This window comes from Mytilus californianus, unplaced genomic scaffold (assembly GCF_021869535.1).
Source record: "Mytilus californianus isolate M0D057914Y unplaced genomic scaffold, xbMytCali1.0.p SCAF_2, whole genome shotgun sequence".
Lineage (NCBI taxonomy): Eukaryota > Metazoa > Mollusca > Bivalvia > Mytilida > Mytilidae > Mytilus > Mytilus californianus.
Genome location: NW_026262668.1, coordinates 83,697,533 through 83,716,367, shown reverse-complemented (window position 1 = coordinate 83,716,367; position 18,835 = coordinate 83,697,533). Strand labels below are relative to the sequence as shown.

The 18,835-nt window shown below is 32.4% G+C and overlaps 2 protein-coding genes across 3 annotated transcripts; one reads left to right on the top strand and one right to left on the bottom strand.

Annotated features, from left to right (window-relative positions):
• Positions 1-843: 843 nt before the first annotated feature.
• On the bottom strand, positions 844-5,340 carry LOC127728316 (coiled-coil domain-containing protein 90B, mitochondrial-like). The gene has a single exon (XM_052235662.1). It carries the CDS (start codon positions 5,198-5,200, stop codon positions 4,103-4,105), a length of 1,098 nt encoding a protein of 365 aa, XP_052091622.1. The 5' UTR covers positions 5,201-5,340; the 3' UTR covers positions 844-4,102.
• A 5,710-nt stretch (positions 5,341-11,050) lies between these two features.
• On the top strand, positions 11,051-18,049 carry LOC127728319 (uncharacterized). 2 transcript variants are annotated; one of them, XM_052235666.1, is made up of 2 exons: positions 11,051-11,142; positions 17,008-18,049. In XM_052235666.1, the coding sequence occupies exon 2, from the start codon at positions 17,049-17,051 to the stop codon at positions 18,024-18,026; it is 978 nt and encodes a 325-aa protein (XP_052091626.1). In that variant the 5' UTR covers positions 11,051-11,142; positions 17,008-17,048; the 3' UTR covers positions 18,027-18,049. The 2 variants fall into 2 exon arrangements, with proteins under 2 accessions (XP_052091626.1, XP_052091625.1); XM_052235665.1 differs by lacking the exon at positions 11,051-11,142 and adding an exon at positions 11,153-11,230.
• Positions 18,050-18,835: the final 786 nt, after the last annotated feature.

Sequence of the window (18,835 nt, the reverse complement as noted above, 5' to 3'; positions counted from 1 at the left end):
AAATCTAGTTCCTGTCAGAATCTTAAGAAGTAATGCAGATAGAAAGTGTGGACAGATGGACAGACGCAAAATTCATTCTTTCAGAGGCGGATTTAGGGGGGCCCGGGCCCCCCTTTTTTGGGAAAAATTTGGTTGATCATATAGGGAATCACTGAAGCATGACTGGAGCGGGCCCCCTCTTAGGCAGTCAGTGGGCCCCCACTTATGAAAATTTCTGGATCCGCCACGGTCTTTATCCCAGTTAAATGAGTTTCCTTCAACAGGAATAAGGAGTAAATATAATCTCTAATTGTATCAATTATTGTACTTAGTAAAAAAATAATCTCATTTTTGATATTACATTTTTTGTAAAAGATATCCTCAACATGGCAAATGCTGGTTTTTGTTTATTGTGTTTACCAGTTTTGTTTCTCATAATATGGGTATATAACCCTATCTCTCTTTCTGTATGTATGCGAGTCACATCAATTTCACATGAAATTTCAGGTTTTTTTTTGTATCACCTTGCTGTTACACACTAGCTTAACTATTTAGGCCTATAGCAGATATTATGTAGGTTAAACAAATGTGTCCCAATTAATACTGTTCTCTGACAAACCATTTTTATAAAAACACAAAAAGGATACTGTTTGATCGATAAATAAGACTTCATAAATTTTAAGTTTTTATCATTTCGACTAAACCAAATATTGAATGAAAATTGAAAATGGAGAACTGTATTATATTACATTTCATTACATTTTAATCAAATCAGCTTCAAAGGAAATTGCATAGCTTGAATCAAATTTCATAAGGGTCAAACAAGGCTTTCCAAAACGAATTTGGGCAAGTAATAACAAGAAATCATAAAACAGTTGTATTAAAACAAGCAACAAATAAAAAATATTAAAAATGCTTAATATAATATCATTTATTTGCATAAAAAAAACACTCAGAGAGTGACATTTGCCTAGTCATCATGTACTGTAGTTCACAGAAAAAAACAGAATAATATCAGTGCTAAATGCCCTCTGCCCTTTTACATCAACTTATATCAATTATACAACATCAGACTTGTTAAAAACACATCAGGTCATACTAAAAAATTCTCTTTATTCTTTTCCCAGCTGACCCTTTGTTTCAGAGCAATCTGATTTTATTTTGATATCTGGCTATTTTATTTTATTTTGCAAGAAGTTTCACTAATATTTAAAAACAAATTATCTGCCCACCCAACAATCCCAATAAAAGAATATAGTTGGATAAAATCTTTGATTTTTGTTACTGGCCTAGCCACTTTACTATTATATATTGTTTCTAAAGATATTAAAAAAAACATGCAACATACAAAATTGCAAAATACATATTCAAGTAAATTAATCAACATTTGTAAAATAATGATAACAAACAGTAAATTAACAGTTCTGTTGAAAATATAAGGATTTGATGACAAGCATATTAAACAAAAGGGTTCCAATGCTATAGAAAAGTTTGAATTCATGTACAATGTAGAATTTTCTTAAAAAAAAAGAGACCAGCTCCAAAATTTTCATGCTTGTCTTTTAAAAGTACTGGTACTTAAATCAGTTTCCCAAACTGTGAAGGTCTGAATAAGGTCCTCTTGAATACTGCAAGGATATGAATGGAAGGTTACATTGGAAGTCCTACAGGCTTTCCAAATATAGACTTTACTTAAACTATCATAATTTAAAACAAAATAATTTCTTGCAATAAGATTTCCGACTTTTGATTTTAGCTGAAGGACAGAATCTATGAAATTTGATATACATATAGGAGTCTAGGAGCTTGTAATATAATAGTGATCTTCATTGAAAAAATTAAGTCAACAGTGTGCAATATTGACCAGGTCAAACAGAGAACACACATTTTTTGAATAGCAACAATGCACAATGTAGGTGAACAAGATTCACAAGTCCTTAAATTCATCTATAATTGTGTTCTACATTTAATTACAATTCCACTATGAAACAACATTTAAACTACAGACATTTTTTATCAATTTTAAATCAAAAATGATTTTTTTGAAGAAGTTGTCTCATTGGCAGTCATACCACTTCTTCTTATTTTTATATTTTAAGAAAAATGAGTAAATGATTAAATACTTCAAACATTTGTTACCCATGTACCTGTGCCAAGTCAGAAGCCAACAATTCAGTAGATGTTGTTGTTTGTTGTCTATCTTATTTGTTTTTTATTATTGTTTTCACCATAAATTAGGTGGTTTTTTTTCTCTTTTGAATAATTAAATGTTTCCCATTTGGTCATACAGGGTCCTTTAAAGGCTTACTATTATACTATATCAGTCAGGGGACTTACTTAAATGAATGATTTCTAAATCACTGATTCAAGTAACATTTTGTCCACAAATGTCGGAAGTCAGAGTTGTCTTTCTTTAATAATCACCTATTTAAGTAGTACAAATAAATCACTAGACTAAATGATTTAATTTTATTGTAGCTTTAAATATACAATACTAATGATCCAGGGACTAAATATGTTGCTAAAATTATCAGAACCAACATCTGTGTTGATAGGATGACCCGTCATGTCAGGTGATGACCTTGTACTGAATCTGGGATAATGACATGAAAATCACTTGTCTAAGTATCATACCTCTATTTATGAGGGTGCAAACCCCCCTAAACCACCTTGCTACAAGTATGGTGAAATTCACACTTGATTGTTTTCATACAATATTGTAAAATATTTGTCTAAAAAATAAGGTCAATTAGGACATGATAAAAAAAATATTTTTTTAGACAGGCATGGGTGGCCTAAGAAGGAAGAAATCTTATACTGAAATATTGTAGAAAAATATATAAAAAGCATTTTTACCTTGTTTGAGTAATAATATGACCTGCAAGCATGCATACTCCTCTTCTTTCAACAGCAATAAATGAAATGTAAACATGATTTTACACTGCATCAAAGGCATAAACCTTGCTACTTAAAAGAAGCAAAAGGTTATTTTTTTTTTAATTTTGCTAATAATAAGATATAATCTAAACCTATATGTTTAAAATTTTGGTAAAACTACGAAATCACAATTTGTGACAAAATTTCGAATTTGCTACTTAAATATATAAATCACTTATTTCAGTAATTCCCCTGACTGTATATGGTATTTTGTTTTCTCATTGTTGAATGAGGTACTGTAAGTGCACGTGTGACCTATCATTGTTTATATCCCCAGCCTCTGGTATCTGCTTTATAGTTATATCATAGGTAAGCATGCCACATCTAGTAATCTTTGTATTTCAATTCAAAACATGTATTTTCACTCCTATTTTGATACTTTTGATGATAAAGACTTAAGCTTAACATTATGATAACTGCATTAATAACTGAACAATATCAATGTGCAACAACTTAAAGTGCTAAACAAACAAACAGCTAAAAACCATAACATCAGATATTACATTGTACATGCATTAAAATTTATACTGGGTAAAATATTTAAAAATTGTTTCACCCCTGTTTTATCCAAAGCAAATAAAATTGAAAATTTGCAAATCTTTTACAGATTGTCAAAATTTAACAACAAAAGAGAGATAACTCTAATTCAGAAAAAGTGCTAAACTTGAAAATTTAAACAAAATAACCCTTGATAGTATTGAGTGAATCACTGGAAAACAAATTGGTTGGAGGTGATTGGCAATGATAAATAACCTGCCATACAAAAATATTTTTCATATAAAATATACAGGATACATTGTAGACATTGTAGAGAACATGAACATGGTCATCAGCAAGAGTTGATTTTTAATTGAAACAGACAAGCAAAAATAAAATAAAAATGCCAAATACAGTCAACAGTTTATAATGTTCAAATATCTACAGGCAGCATATTTTATTCTGAAACAACACGAATAAAACACAGTTATTTTTAACTTAAGGCTCTTACATTAGTGAGAATTTTCCTGTAAAATTAGTAATGACAGAGATATAAAATTTCAAACAATTTAATAAATTTTTTGTTTGTACTATTACCATGATTACGATACCCTACCATATTTATTTTAAAATCTCAGTCAGGAAGACTTTAAGAAATCTGAGAGTTATAACATTTTTGATTTTTTTTCATAATTGTTGTTTCTAAATGTTAACCCATTAATCTCATTGCAGCTAATGCCACTAGTGTACAAGACACAATAGTACCTACAGTATTCTTTATTATATCATTTCTATATTGTTCATATGTAGTTTTTAAATTAGCAACATCTGTATCAATTTTGTTTCGAACAATTTGCAATTGTTTTTCATTTTCTGCATGTGCCTCCATTGATCTACTCCTCTCTAAATTAATATCTAGTTTGACATGACCTTTCAGCTTTGATATTTCATCAGTTACATAATTTTTCATTTGAAGGATTTCAGCAGTTTGCATTTCATTTTCATTTCGCAACATAGTAAATTCACTTTTTTCTAATATAACCATGTCTTTTTTCACTGCAGCAATCTGTGCCATAAGTTGTTGCACCATAATTTCCTGTTGAGGTTTTGTAACCATGTTCTTAGTATGATGTTCAATTGATGTATTAAGAACCTCAATAAATGCCTCCACCATGCAAACTGATTGTTCTCTTGTAAACCCCTTGCTGTGAAACTTGTTTGCTAAACTTAAGGTGTCAAAATAGAACAGTTTTATTTCTTTAGTTGCTGCAGGATTTATAGATCTCCATTCGTCTGATTGAACTGAAGAACTAGAAGTTGTTGATTTATCCAGTCTAGCCTGAACCTTTGTTGGACCAGAGGGTGTGGACAATTTTACAGTGGTACTGGCAGTTGTCTGTGGTTCAGATATGGAGGTAGTGCTGGCTATTGTCTGTGGTTCTAATATGGAGGTAGTGCTACCCAGTGTTTGTGGTTCGGAAATGATGGTTGTTTGTGTTTCAGATATGGAAGTTGTCTGAGGTTCGGATATGGGGGTAGCCTTTGTATCTACAGGATCAGACTTCGGGGAATTAAATCTTTTTGAAATTAATCTTGTAGCATTCAATTTTCTTTTTATTATACTGTCTAATTTATAGAATATAAATGACTTGTTTTGACTTGTACGTCCAACATAATGTCTGATATGATGCAATTCTGACACATGCTGACTTTTAAGGTCGACTACGTTTTGCGAATTTGATAATCTTTCTCCGATAAAATGTTTTAACCTTTGAGAAGAAAGTCTTCCTAACACTCTTTGTGTCATGACTTAAAAAAGTTTAGTCACCTCAATTTACAGTTCCCAACAGTTACTATGGATCTTGTCAAATATGATAAAAAAATTCAGCACAATATTTACAGGATCGTATCTGGCTTCTAATCAACCCATCGAAGGGAATTATAAGCAACTTATCAACAAGGAACCAGTTCGGATAGAAAAAAAATTGTGTTACGTCTCCGTTAGGACATAGAAGATTTCCGGAATTCTGCAATCTCAGCGACAGCCCATAGAACACAGTAAATTCCCAATATTTGTCTATAATACACATAAGGCAATTAAAAAAAAAAAAAATTCCACCTGCCTTTTTATGATAAGATTTGTTGTGCAAAAAGTTTGATTAATACCTCAAAACATTTAAACAAAAAAACCAACTCCTCTCGGTCTGGACCCCAAACATAATGACACAGGTATGGATGAAGCCAAATAGCTTCTGAGAAGATTAAATCCGGATCAAATCGCTCGTTTCTATTTTTTTAAGACAGTATATTTGAAGTGTTATCTTTCACCTAAATACAACAAAATAAAGAAAAATTCTAAAATAGGCAAGAAAAAAAGTACACACAAAATTAAAGCCGGGGAACCATGTATATTTGTACTGTGTCCCCGGTCCAAACAAGAACATCAAAGAGAGGAATAAAACCAAAACTTGCTGGTATTTTTTTAATTGTCAACAAACACAAAAAAAATATTTTAAAAAATATTTTAAAATCTGAATTGAATCTTGAAGAGACACATTTTATCCATTTGATTTCTAATCCTCTGCAGAGACATACTATATGTCCCTGGTCTGTGCTATTATACTGTCAGCTCTGCAACTCATTTTTATATTGATTATTATTATACTGCTTTCTTAATATATTCATTTACTCATTTTTTTGTTATATCGGGGGGGCAAATATATATTCCCTTGATAAATATACATATTCATAGTTTGTTCTTATCTTGTGCTGTTACAACACTGTCCCAGGTTAGGGGGACGGGTGAGCGCTTACAAACATGTTTAACCCCGCCACATTCTTTATGTGCCTGTCCCAAGTCAGAAGCCTGTAGTTTAGTGGTTGTCCGACGTTGGTTCATCATGTTCATGTCTGTCATATTTGTTTTTCGTAAATTGTTTGTTTTAAATTAGGCCGTTAGTTTTCTCAATTGAATTGTTTCATATTTTCATGTCGGGGCCTTTTATAGCCGACTATACGGCATGGTTTTTTTTCTCATTGTTGAAGGCCGTACGGTTGCCTATAATTGATTACATCCACTTCATTTGAACTTTTGTGGATAGTTGTCTCATTGGCAATCACACAACATCTCCTTATTTTTATAAGATTGGTTAAAAGTTTTATTCTAATCTAAACTATGTTCATGTTTAGTATAAAGTGTAAAGCACACAAGTTACGATATCATGGAAACAGTTCTCATATAAAGAAAACCTAGATAGTAACTTTAGCATCTGATAAAAAACATCAACTTGATTGTTATTATAACATATGCATCCTGGTGTTTTCCTAGATTATAGAGTAACATATAGTTCATTGACTTAACTAATATTACAATTGTTAGCTCATATTAATTGCTTTGCTATATATAGTGCTTAATTTTAAACTTTCATATTGTTACCGCTGCTAACCTTTTGTCAGGTGACCCATAGATGTGCTTGTCACAAGAGCTGCTGATTATTTTTGTCAAACAGAACAGTTCTAAGTTACATTTTTGTATAAAGGATAGCTTTTGGTTGTTTCATGGCTTTAATCAGTTGTATGTTTAATTTGTGCATGATGCTTTGCTTTATTTGTTTTGTATACGCTTTCGTATCCATCCCTGACACAAAATCAGTATATGCACAGCAAAAAACACAAAAAGCAAAGGAACAGCGCTTTTATTGCTGTTCTTCATCACAAAGTCACAGTGAGGCCTTCAACACGGAGTAAAAAAAACTCTCACCTCACTGCAAGTTTAAGACGGCCCCTAGCACCGGTTTGAGCGGAATTCTTTGTATAAAGAAAATAAAAAGTTCACTAGAACTTATGTTCTATGTTTTATACTTTGCCGAATCCAAAATAGTTTTCTATCTATATTCATTGGTCCAAATGAAAATCTTATGAATAGAACAAAGCAGCATGCACTAATAAAACATACAACTGAATAAAGCCATGCATAAATAAATACTGATTACAAATGGAATGATTTTTGAAAAACTAAATAAGTAAATCTTCAGTATGCAGCCAACATTAACATCTTTAAAATATGTTTAACAAATTTCGCATGCAGTTTTCTGGATAAATACTGAGAGCTAGACAATATTTCTAATACACGGCTGTCATTCGGAATATCGAGAAAAATGACCGCGAAAGAAAAAGTAACTATAGCAAGCCGGCCATTACTGATTAAAAATTTCTAAAGACGCAGCAAACTGCTAGTTCAGTCTGTTGATGCCATTTGGATGAAGCCCATTTACCGTATTCAGGATCTTTCCCGATCTCCCCGCTGAATATCATTCCAGTGAATTAAACGTTTTGTTCAATAACTAGAATTTTCGTTCGTTTGGAAATGTATCAATAATAGCACAACAGTTACTGTAGATCGTCATTTCCTTGATTTATAAAATTTATGAACGTTTTCTTTATAAATAAAGGTCTATTTCACTATAGTAATCGCTTGTCCTAAATAATATCAAAATATGGACCGGATCATGGCAACTTGGATCGGATCGACATGGACCAGATCGACATGATAATATTATGGGGAAAATTTTATCTTTTGTCACGTATCACTGTTCTGAATCATTATTTGGGCTAAAAATAATATATTTTAAACTGATGTATAGTTTTCTAGACAAAATTGTTGAAGAAAAATGATTTCAGTGATGTAAAAATCAAGCTGTATATGGCATGTTTAGTTTATGGGTGTGTTTTTGTGTTTGTGTAATTTTGTTTTTCCTTTCTGGATGGCAGGTAGGTTTGTAACTTTGACTTGACCCCCCCCCCCCCCCCCCCCCCTTGTCCCTTGGTATATTCTCTATCTTTTCACTACCTATCAGGGACCACGTGGAAGCGTGCTCGCCTCGATTGCAGGAGTAGTTGGTTTGATTACGGACCGGGCCTTACCAAAACTTTACAACTGCATGTCTTTGCTTAGCACGCGACAGAAGAAAGAGCAAATGCTAATCGGCTCTCAGTCAGCATAATGTGTCCGGGTAGGGTGTAAATTCCAAACCAGCATGTCGGTCTATAACAAAGCAGATTTCGTATCTTATAAACATGTTCACATCGTGAATATGCAATTAATTTCATCATCATCAAAATCTTTTTACCACCACTACTACTACTTCTACTGCATGCGCTTGGGATATGAATCCCTTTTTAAAGAGTTTAGTATTACAGATATAACAAGTACGTTTCTTTATCAACTCGAGACCCGCTTGATTCCTTTATTCAACGTGTTAGTGGTCATACAAATATTTTTATAGTTAGTAGTTTTACAATTTTGCTATCTACAGTACAGGTCGTCGCATATGCACGGCTTCTACCACGATTATAGCGAAAAGAACGAGCCCCTGCACAAAGGTACATAAAATGTCTAAATAAAGCGTGAAATACCAGATCATTTGAAGCTAACCCGCAATTAATATTCCAATGTCATGCAAAGTGTTGTACTGGTCAAACTTTTATCACTCCCTGCTAGATTTCGCTCAATAACTCGCCAGACAAACTTTATTTCGCTATCTTATTTACCATTTGTTTTCCAGTGGCAGTCCAAATCTTTCATTAATCCCTGTCGTCCAACCTTCCAGAACCTACACATTTATTGTTAATTGTTTCTCGTTATGAAAATGCATGGAATAATTGTTACTGGACGTAAAGGAAACAGCAATCAATCAATTGTTCAATCAAAGCTAAAACATTAGTTCCTGTTTTGTTTAGAACCACAGAAGTCCATTTACCAGACTATCTCAAGTTAATGAATTTATATTTCATATAAAGCCTACGAAACACCACTTGACAGATATTTTTTTATTATTTCATCTGCGGATAGTTAGACGTCACATATTATCTGTTAACAAGTTACAATTTTTTAAATATACAATGAAATATCACCTTTCTCTGACATAATCCAACCATTAATAATAATCGTTGTTCTTTTAATATCTTGATATTATAATTTATCCAGGTAATTTTCAAAATGACAAAGGGAACAGAACTACCTTTCCTTTCCTATTGGTAGTTTTCCAGTCCTTCGCAGCGATGTTTTATTGATTCCATCTTGCGTGTTCCTCCAATCGAGATAGATTTATTAACAATACCTGCAGATTTTTAGACGTCTTATTCTATATTTTACAGGCCATATTTTTCTATCCAGAATTGTTTATGGAGTGCAACAAAACAGCTAAGTTGCTTTACTTTGATATACTACGACTGTGTTGATAATACTGTAGGTGGACTTATGATTATATTTATACCATCCATCCCCTAATCAATGGTTTGACATTGACCAGTACGGTTTTTTTTTAATAAAATTTGATAAAAACTGACAATTTTTGTAAATTTAACGAAAACCAATACCGGAACTTCCTTTTGGCAAATCTGCCTAAATTTAAATGGTTGACCTCTGCTGTATTTATACCCCTTTTACAATCAAGCTTTCGGTTATCAGCTTTCCGGTAAAACATTACCAGTAAACCTTTTTTATTGGTATAGTAAGCAAAATGTTGGTAACTTAAGCAAAACATAAAAGGATTAAAGATACATCTCCTGTATTTATTTCACTACAGATCGAGTGAAAACAGGAAAAGTTGTTTGTCTGGAATATTTGTTTTCACTGTTGATAATCGAGTTTTGTTTGAAACGTTCTTGAATTAAATAGTTATTTAAATGTAACCGCAATATTACATGAAATTAAATATGATATGACTATATCTCTCGGCACAGTGACTCTTAATTGCAGTGAACCAGAGATACTTGCCAGGGTGAGGAAAAGCTTAGTATCTATTGTAATCTTCGGGTACAACTCACTTTTTAAAAGGGGATTTTAATTGAACGAAGACGCCTATTCGAAATCAAGGTTGAAGCTTTCTACATGTCTTAAAATATATTTGAATAAATGCTGTATCCTTATCAGATCTTTTGTTCGGCAAAATAGTAGACAAAGTACAATGAAATCTACAAACCATGGGATGTCATGGAATAGAAGTCCCTTTATAATACTTGTTCCTAACTGAAGAAATATTAAGGAATATTATTCCCACTAGAAGAAATAATACAATATTTGTTCCTAACGAAATGAATGGTATAAAATATTTGTCTAATGGAAACATTTAGTATAGATTTGTTTATAACATAGTCTCCAGAGGAACTTCTGTTAGGAGGAACAAATACATAGAACCTTACGTTGACAGGACACCGTCAGTCCTCAATTCAATCTACCATTCATAATCTGCAATACGAGTAAAATATATAAGTTGATACACGGTAAATATCCCTTATACTTTGACAAACACTGTCTTTTCAACTTTTGTTTCAGTGTTAGTATTTTCTCTAAATACTTTTTTTATATTTTGTCTTGTTATTCAGAACAACGGTGGTTATATCATTGTAAAATTTTGAATTTCTCAAAACAATATTTATATAATACATTAAAAAAATACCTAAACAGACAAACATAATTACTCTCTTTGTGTATATTAAAAAGATTCCACTGTTACTGAATGTGTTGAAACACTATGTTGAAATATTGATCAATGGATTTAGCTGTAATCACCTGTGATCTACTCTCGTAGTTGACAATTTTTCCATTACCTATTACGTTATATTTAAATAACTGGGAATTTCATCGGGTATTTATAAATGGCGTAATGCCAAAATGGTTTTATTTATATCATTTGAATTCAAAACTATAAGACGGATTATATTTCTAAAATTTTAATACGTAATAAGGTATGTTAAATATATTCTATCTTTTTTATACATGTTTGAATTTGGGAGGGACCAGTAATGATCTCGGAAGGGATTGATAACAAAAACGGTAAGTGGCACAGAAACGATAACCGTTTAGGGAGCTACCATTTGATTTTTATGGGAGGGGGGGGGGCTAGGATGAAATTTTTTTTTCACTCTGTCCTGCCTTTTTATTTTTCACTCTATTCGGTCCTGCCTTTTTTTTATTAGTTTATCCTGACTTTTTTTTACATAAATTGTCATCCTGCCTTTTTTTTGCCAAGTTGCTCATCCTGCCTTTTTTTTTACTCAAAACTCTTTGTTAGATAAGGTCAAGTTGGTAAATTTGAATTGTTTACATCTGTTTCTATGGGCTTTAAAAGTTTAATGAATGTGCCTAATTTAGTATTTTATGCATCTGATGTATGTGTTTTTACTTAAATTATTGAATTGAGCTTCGAGATATTTGTAAATTTTTAAATTATAGACAAATTTTCACAAAACAGTCGATTGTTTTAGGTTTAAATTCACGTGGATCTTTTTTGTGCATAAGCAAAAATTCCAAAGAAAGATAATAGATTTATCTTTTTAAAGCATCAGTTTGCATCTCTGCCCCCGGTGACAGTTTTTAGGAAAAAATCCCCCAAAATAGGCAATAATTTCATCGAAAAGAGAAAGTCGAGTACACCTTTTTAGGTTCAGGCGTGTTTCAGTTGACTATTCTGTCTTGAAAACCCAGTGGCGTAGCTACCATTGACGCAACGACGCACTTGCGTGCACAAACGAAATGGCCCCCCAAAAAAAAAATCATAATTAAAAAATCATAGCAGTCAAAAAAAGAAAGAGTGCGATTGACTGTCACTTTGTATATATAGGTGTTTCAACTTGTCAGAAAGGTTTCCGTGTTTTCTTTCGGTTCAGTTTTGTTGTGCGTACATCGGTATATACAATTTTTAAACCATCTACTAATTTAAAACGAACTACGAGATCGTCTTGTCAATTCGGAAGAACGTTTTCTTGCCCAGATGCTTCTTCCAAACAATCTGAAAAGTTTGAATCGGGACCATCAAATTCGCATATTAGAGGTTTCTCAACATCTTACGAACGGACGAAAATCGCCTTAACTTGACGTAACTTGCCGTAACGAGAAAAGAGGGAGCACTCATTTATTGAATGATTTTGGACTATCGGATGTGCACTTCCTTTCATTAAGATATGCATGCAGGGTTCTTTTAAACCATTTTGAGTTGTGGACATATTATTATATTGAATGCGAGTTCTATCTGATGTGTATTTAGTGACTTAGTGTCCTTTTTTGTTGAGATTGGAGGGGCAATGAATATTTTTGAAATTTATCTAGACTCAGATCAAAGGTAAAAAGTCCTGCGCATAAAAGAGGTAAATTTAATCTAGGAGTGAACGACTCTAGAAAAAAATCGGTTTTTAATTTGAAAAAAAAAATCCTTGGGTCCGAGATAACTTTGTTGCCTCAAAGCTATAAAATCCAAATGGTCAGTTCTTCACCTTACATAATTATTATTGAACTATTTTCTACCTATATTGGCAAGAAAATGAATAAAGGGAAATACTGAAATAGATATTTGAGAAAAAAAAGTTCACTTGAAAAGATATTCTGTAATGTATTGTTGATTTTTGTTTTATTTTCAAGGCCTTTCTTATCCTTTTAGTCTATGTTTTTATTATCGTACACTTATTAGTATATTAGTATAATTTAAATTGTTTCAATGTACATTTTAATATCTATATTACAATCAGTTCTGTTGGTGCTGTAGCACTCATACTTTCCATTAGAATACACACAACTATACTTATTATATATTACTTACAATATAACTGACTCCCCCTAAAAACTTTTAAAATACATATAAATAAATCGCGGTTTTAACGACATATATATCAAAGATACATAAAAAATACCGCATTTTCTTGCTGTTAGGAGTGGTTCCCAATATTTATTATTGAATACTATCGAATAAATGTGGAGATAAATGAAGAAATTAAACTGTTTTAAACCACATCATATCTCTTTTTGCGTTTTTATTCAATATATACATATATTTATCGAAGTTGTTTTACACTTATACATGTATTAATATTAATCAGAATATATGAAAAATGGGTTATGGTTAACGAGTTTTTGTGTTAGACCTTTCTTGCCACCTTTGATTAGTTTATGAAGTGACCGAATTTTATTTCTCTGTGACTTTCAAAATTCAATCTTTATTATTTGTCAACAATTATTAAGTATAGGAAAAGATTAGTCTACTTTGTTTGAACTATAAGAACTAGCTAACGCCATATGCACTGCTGATATATTAGTCTGTGTGGCCTATAAATCCACGCAAAACATCTCTATAATACAGTGATCTGCTGGTCTCACGCAGATATAGAGTTGTGGTTTTTAAAGTCCAGCGCGCTAGGGTGTAAAGTCTAGCGCTGTAGATCTAAAGTCGAGCGCTAGAGATGTTAAAGTCACATGAAACGAGTGACTGGTGAAAAATAATGTTTATCCAATTCTTGAACCAATGCATGTATATATCATAAACTTAGTCTTCTGTACACGATTTTATCATTTTTTACGCAAACATATCGTATAATCGTCAATTTTTTTTTCTCTGTGTCTGTTATGATGTGAAAATATGGCAGCTACTTAATTGTCGTGTTTTGAAGCCGTAGTTTACCGATTGTCACCTTATAGTAAACAATCAACAAAGAAGCATGGATATTGAGCACGTGTATAACATGCACAATCAGATAATAGTTCATTTTAATGACAGATCCATGCGTATTGCGATCACCGGAATTTTACGAGGAGGGTCACGCTAAGGTCACTTGCATATGGACAATATGTCGGCGAATTGCTTCCTGGAAGCAAGCAATTAAAAAAAAGTAAACTTCTTCTAAATGTGGACAATTTTAAAAAAAAGTATATGTACACAAGTTTTATAATGAAAACTATCCATTTAGTTATAAAAACATATGCATCATTTTTTTTTTAATTTGAGGTTTCATATGACTTTAAGTCCAGAGTTGGAGATTTAAATGTAAAGGTTGTGTCCTCTCAACCACTTTTCAATCCTTTATCAGATGTTAATATCGTCGTGAAATGCATGGAATACTCGCCACTGAACGTTTTATAAAAAAACATCCAACAATCATTCAGTCAAATGCAAACCAAATGCGCAGATTTTTTTTTAACAACGACTATCAAAAACATTGTTCTTTTTAAATGGATAAGGGAGATAAATCGAACGTATATTCGACATGTAAATAAACGAAACTCAACGTAAGGTTACGCAACATTCAACAACACAAAACCAATTGGAACACTAATGTTTAACCACAACAATAAATTACAAGGTTGCAAAATGAATAATAAATTGTTTACTGTTGTCTTTAAACAGGCTGCAATATCGGTAGACAATTTTACTGCATAAAATTACAGCTCCCTAACGATACGTTCGTCGAGTTTCGTCCGTTCGTAAGATGTTGAGAAACCTCTATTTCGCGCCTACGAGTCCGATCTTCAATCAGAAGATCAGTTTCTTCTCAAAATTAAAAGGTGGGTTGCGCGATGGAATATTTACCTATCTAAGAAACCAGACCATCTCTGTGCAACATTGAAGATGACGCCGAAAGAACTTTGCCCAAATATATTCTGTATTCTGCAAATACTTCTCACCATGCCACCCTAAACCTCTACTGCTGAACGCTCTTTCAGCGCTCTGAAACGCGTAAAAAAGTATCTGAGATCGACCATGGGACAAGAATGACTTTCTTCGCTTGCACTGCTGCACGTTCATTCTGATTTTGACATTGACACTAAAGAAGTTATCGACACGTTTAACAATGCTAAGCAAATGAACATGTTACTCTCCTAAAGGACCTCGGTTGTTAAATTCAGTCTTACATACGGTCTTACATACGAACGTCACATTCATATATCATCAAATTAAAAATTGATTTTTTGAATTGCTTTGTTTTCAGGCGTATGTTAACATATATGTCATGAGATGATCCAGTTCTCTAGCCCTTTCTTTCTTTGAAGCATAATAAATTGGCGAGCATTGTAAAGTTTTTAGAATTTTTTAGTCAGTTTTAGGTCTTTGATTTGATATACTAGTATAGAAAAACACTCAACTGTGCATACTTCACTTCAAAATTAACCATCTTAGATCGAAAAAAGATTCATTTTCTGTAAAAAAGGGTCCAAAATTTTGTTCGCCTCGCTCCGCTTGGCGAAATATTTTTGCCTCGCTACGCTCGGCAACTTCTGCATGCAGATCATTATAATTTTAGCTAGGCCACTGATTAAACGTATAAAAGAAAAATATTTGATACATCATCTCGCTTCAGATTCTATTATTTTTATATATTAAGGCTGTAGGTTGATACAATAGCATTAAAAATTTACAGTACTAAAAGATGAAATATATGGGTCAAGTGAAATACCTTTCTAATTAAGGAATGACTGTAATATTTTTTCTGTCTATGAAGAAATAACATCAAAAATGTGGTGCACACTGAATAACCCGCGTAGCGAGATATTTTAAAGTGTGCACCACATTTTTTATGTTATTTCGAATAGACAGAAAAAATATTACAGTCATTTCTTATAATTTAATTCTAAATTCCATTTTAAACCGGAGTAAACCATGAAAAAACGTTGATGAGGTCACGGTCACATGACAAAATTATGTCTATGAGCAAATAAACAAAACAACGTCAGCCAATCAGAAGACGCGTTACATCCAAAATTAAATTATTGAGTCATAACAACAGAGTAGGTGTGTTCGAATAACAAATTTTTACTAAAAGTACTTGACGACAAACTTTTCTGGTGGATCTTAAAATACATAACTTCAAAAAAAATTTTTTTTGTGTGTGTTATCTAGGGTGATTAGTCTTCAATCTCTGAACATGTTTAGTATGCCCTTCCACGAAATATTTAATTAGAATTTTTTAAAATATTTTTGAACTTCCGAAAATTCCTCCTTACAACCGACCAGACAATAGTTTTAAGTTGACCAAATGCATAAAAGTACATTAAATGATGCTCAATAGCTAGTAGATACATTTTTCTTTTAAAATACAACTGGCATATAAAGATCGTAATAATACTATGTGGATATATTTATCGGTTTTCAAGAGCTAAATTGACAGCGCGTCATCACTACAATGGCTTCCATTTTTACGATTATAAAAATAATGTGGCGTAATGGGGAGATAATTTTTTGACGAGGTAGAATCCTGACTGCATTTCCAATGTGAAGCCGGATAACAATTATTTTGTACAGGAGTGTCCTGACTTCTTCATTGATTTCCAGTTTGTTCACATATGATTTGAGCTTAAACCCCTCTTAAGGATGTAACCAATCAAATTATTACATGATTTATATATGTGTCATCTATATTTGTAATATCATTTCTGATACAGCATACACTCTGACACTACACATTTCGGAGGTTTATTAGCATTTACAAAGCAAAAAGGGTGTCAAACAGTATTTATCTTTAGCTTTTTAAGGTTGAATTAAACAGACATTTAATCAGAGATGTTAGGACATTTCCGTTGTCGATAGTGTTGAGTAGACTGCAGTAGCATTCTGTTCCAAATCAAGTCACCTCCTCAAATAGATAATTGCGCATCATCACCAGGTTTAATCAATATACCATATATACACTGGTGTTTTACTTAAAATAAACACAATAGAGGCGTTTTGACATTTAGCAAATGAGTCGAGAACAAAGTAAGAACTGTGGTAAATAGAGAACCCACACAAATACTGACATAATGATTGTATTCAACATTTATTTACTTATTGTTTTTCTTTTTCTTCGTAGATTTCTTGATATAATACGCCATCGCTAGTGCAACTAAACGAATGTTGAGCAACGTTTCACTTCCCACTAAAGAAAATGAAAACACAACTGAGACAACGATAAAAAGAAACAGACTGAGTGCTGAAAGTTGTCCAAGTACTGATAATGACTATAGTATACAGTGCACACAGAAGGAGAAACAAACTGAAATAGAAAACAAGAAAACAGAAAAAAGTGAAATTGAGAAAAACGAAAAGGGTGGATTTGAAAGACTTAAATTTGAAAATCAGACAACCCTTGATATAAAATGTTCCGAAAGTAAGCCATGGATCAGTACCATTGATACGCTTCCGAATGGAAATTTAATTTTGGCGGACTTTTGCAACTGCAAGCTGTATGTTTATAATCAGTGTTTTGAAAGACATAAATCCATTGATGTCAGTGGGAAACCTTGTGCAATAGCAGTGATAAATAGTGAAAAACTTGCTGTTACATTACAAGAAAAGAAATCTGTGGCACTTGTAAACATTCTGACCAGAAAAACGTTCCGATATTTGAATACAGACGACAGTTGCCATGGAATCACGTATACCGATGGCAACCTCGTTTTAAACTGTCTAGAGAAAGGTTTAACGTTTATCAGTTTAAGTGGTGCTGTGCAAAATACAATTTCTGATGTTACAGGCGAAGCTTATTTGTGTTCATCTGACAATGGTAATATTTACTGTGCTGTATATTGGTCACATAAAGTCTTGTGCTTCAATAGGCATGGCGACGAGATATATTCCTTTTCTAATCTGACAATGAAATGTATGAGAGGTATATCGGTTGATCATCAAGGACAAGTTTTTACAAGCGAGTTTGGAAAAAATAAAATTCATGTTATCAATTCAGAGGGAACAAAATCACACGTGATTCTTTCGAAGAAACATGGAATAAACAATCCGCTGTGTGTGATGTTCAACAGTAATGACATGTGTTTGTATGTTTCAAATAATGACGGCGAATCGGTTTCAATATATAAATTAGATTCTTTTTAGGAATAAAATGATATAATGTCTTATTCTTTGAACTATTTTTTCATTGGCCTTTTATATCACAACATATATCGAACATAACTTGTGTCCGATCCTTTAGTCAGGTTTTAGTACGCCAATAAAATTGATTATGTTTAAACTATAGAATATATATGTGGAACAAGACAATATAAAAGGTATAATCTCGTCTGGGTCAGCTGGTCCGAGTATAAAATATAATACGTCGAGATTATTTGACAGGATTGGCTGAACTTAAAAAACATAATTAGAAGTTTAATAGAGGTTCAGTATTGTTATTTTTCATTCGAGTAATTGCTCACCTTTATACCAAAACAATTACCACACTAAACCAGATTAAAGGGCAAACTACATTTACCTACATATAAATATTTATACATGTATTTATATAATCATTACTGGTATCTCCTAATATATTAAAGCATGTTGACCTCCTTTAAAGCCAGTCTCTCCAGCTGGGGAATGGACCCCCATTTTTCTGAATATTTTTTTTTTTTTTTAATTTTTTATAGTAAATATTCTATGATTTTTAACTTCTTAAATGTGTTCTTGCTCTTATCCATACGATATTACAGTAACAGTAGTTTACAGATTTTGACCCTGTATTATTATCAGATTACACAAGTCAGAAAAGATGGAAAATTAAAAAAACTGCCCACCTCCGGCACATTTCATGCCCCATATTTCCATTAAATCATACAAATGAGCACATGCATCAACTCAAGGCAAATAACTAATCTGTAGTTGCAAAAAAATGAAAACAACAGTTTACAAATTTCATGCGTTCGCAGCGC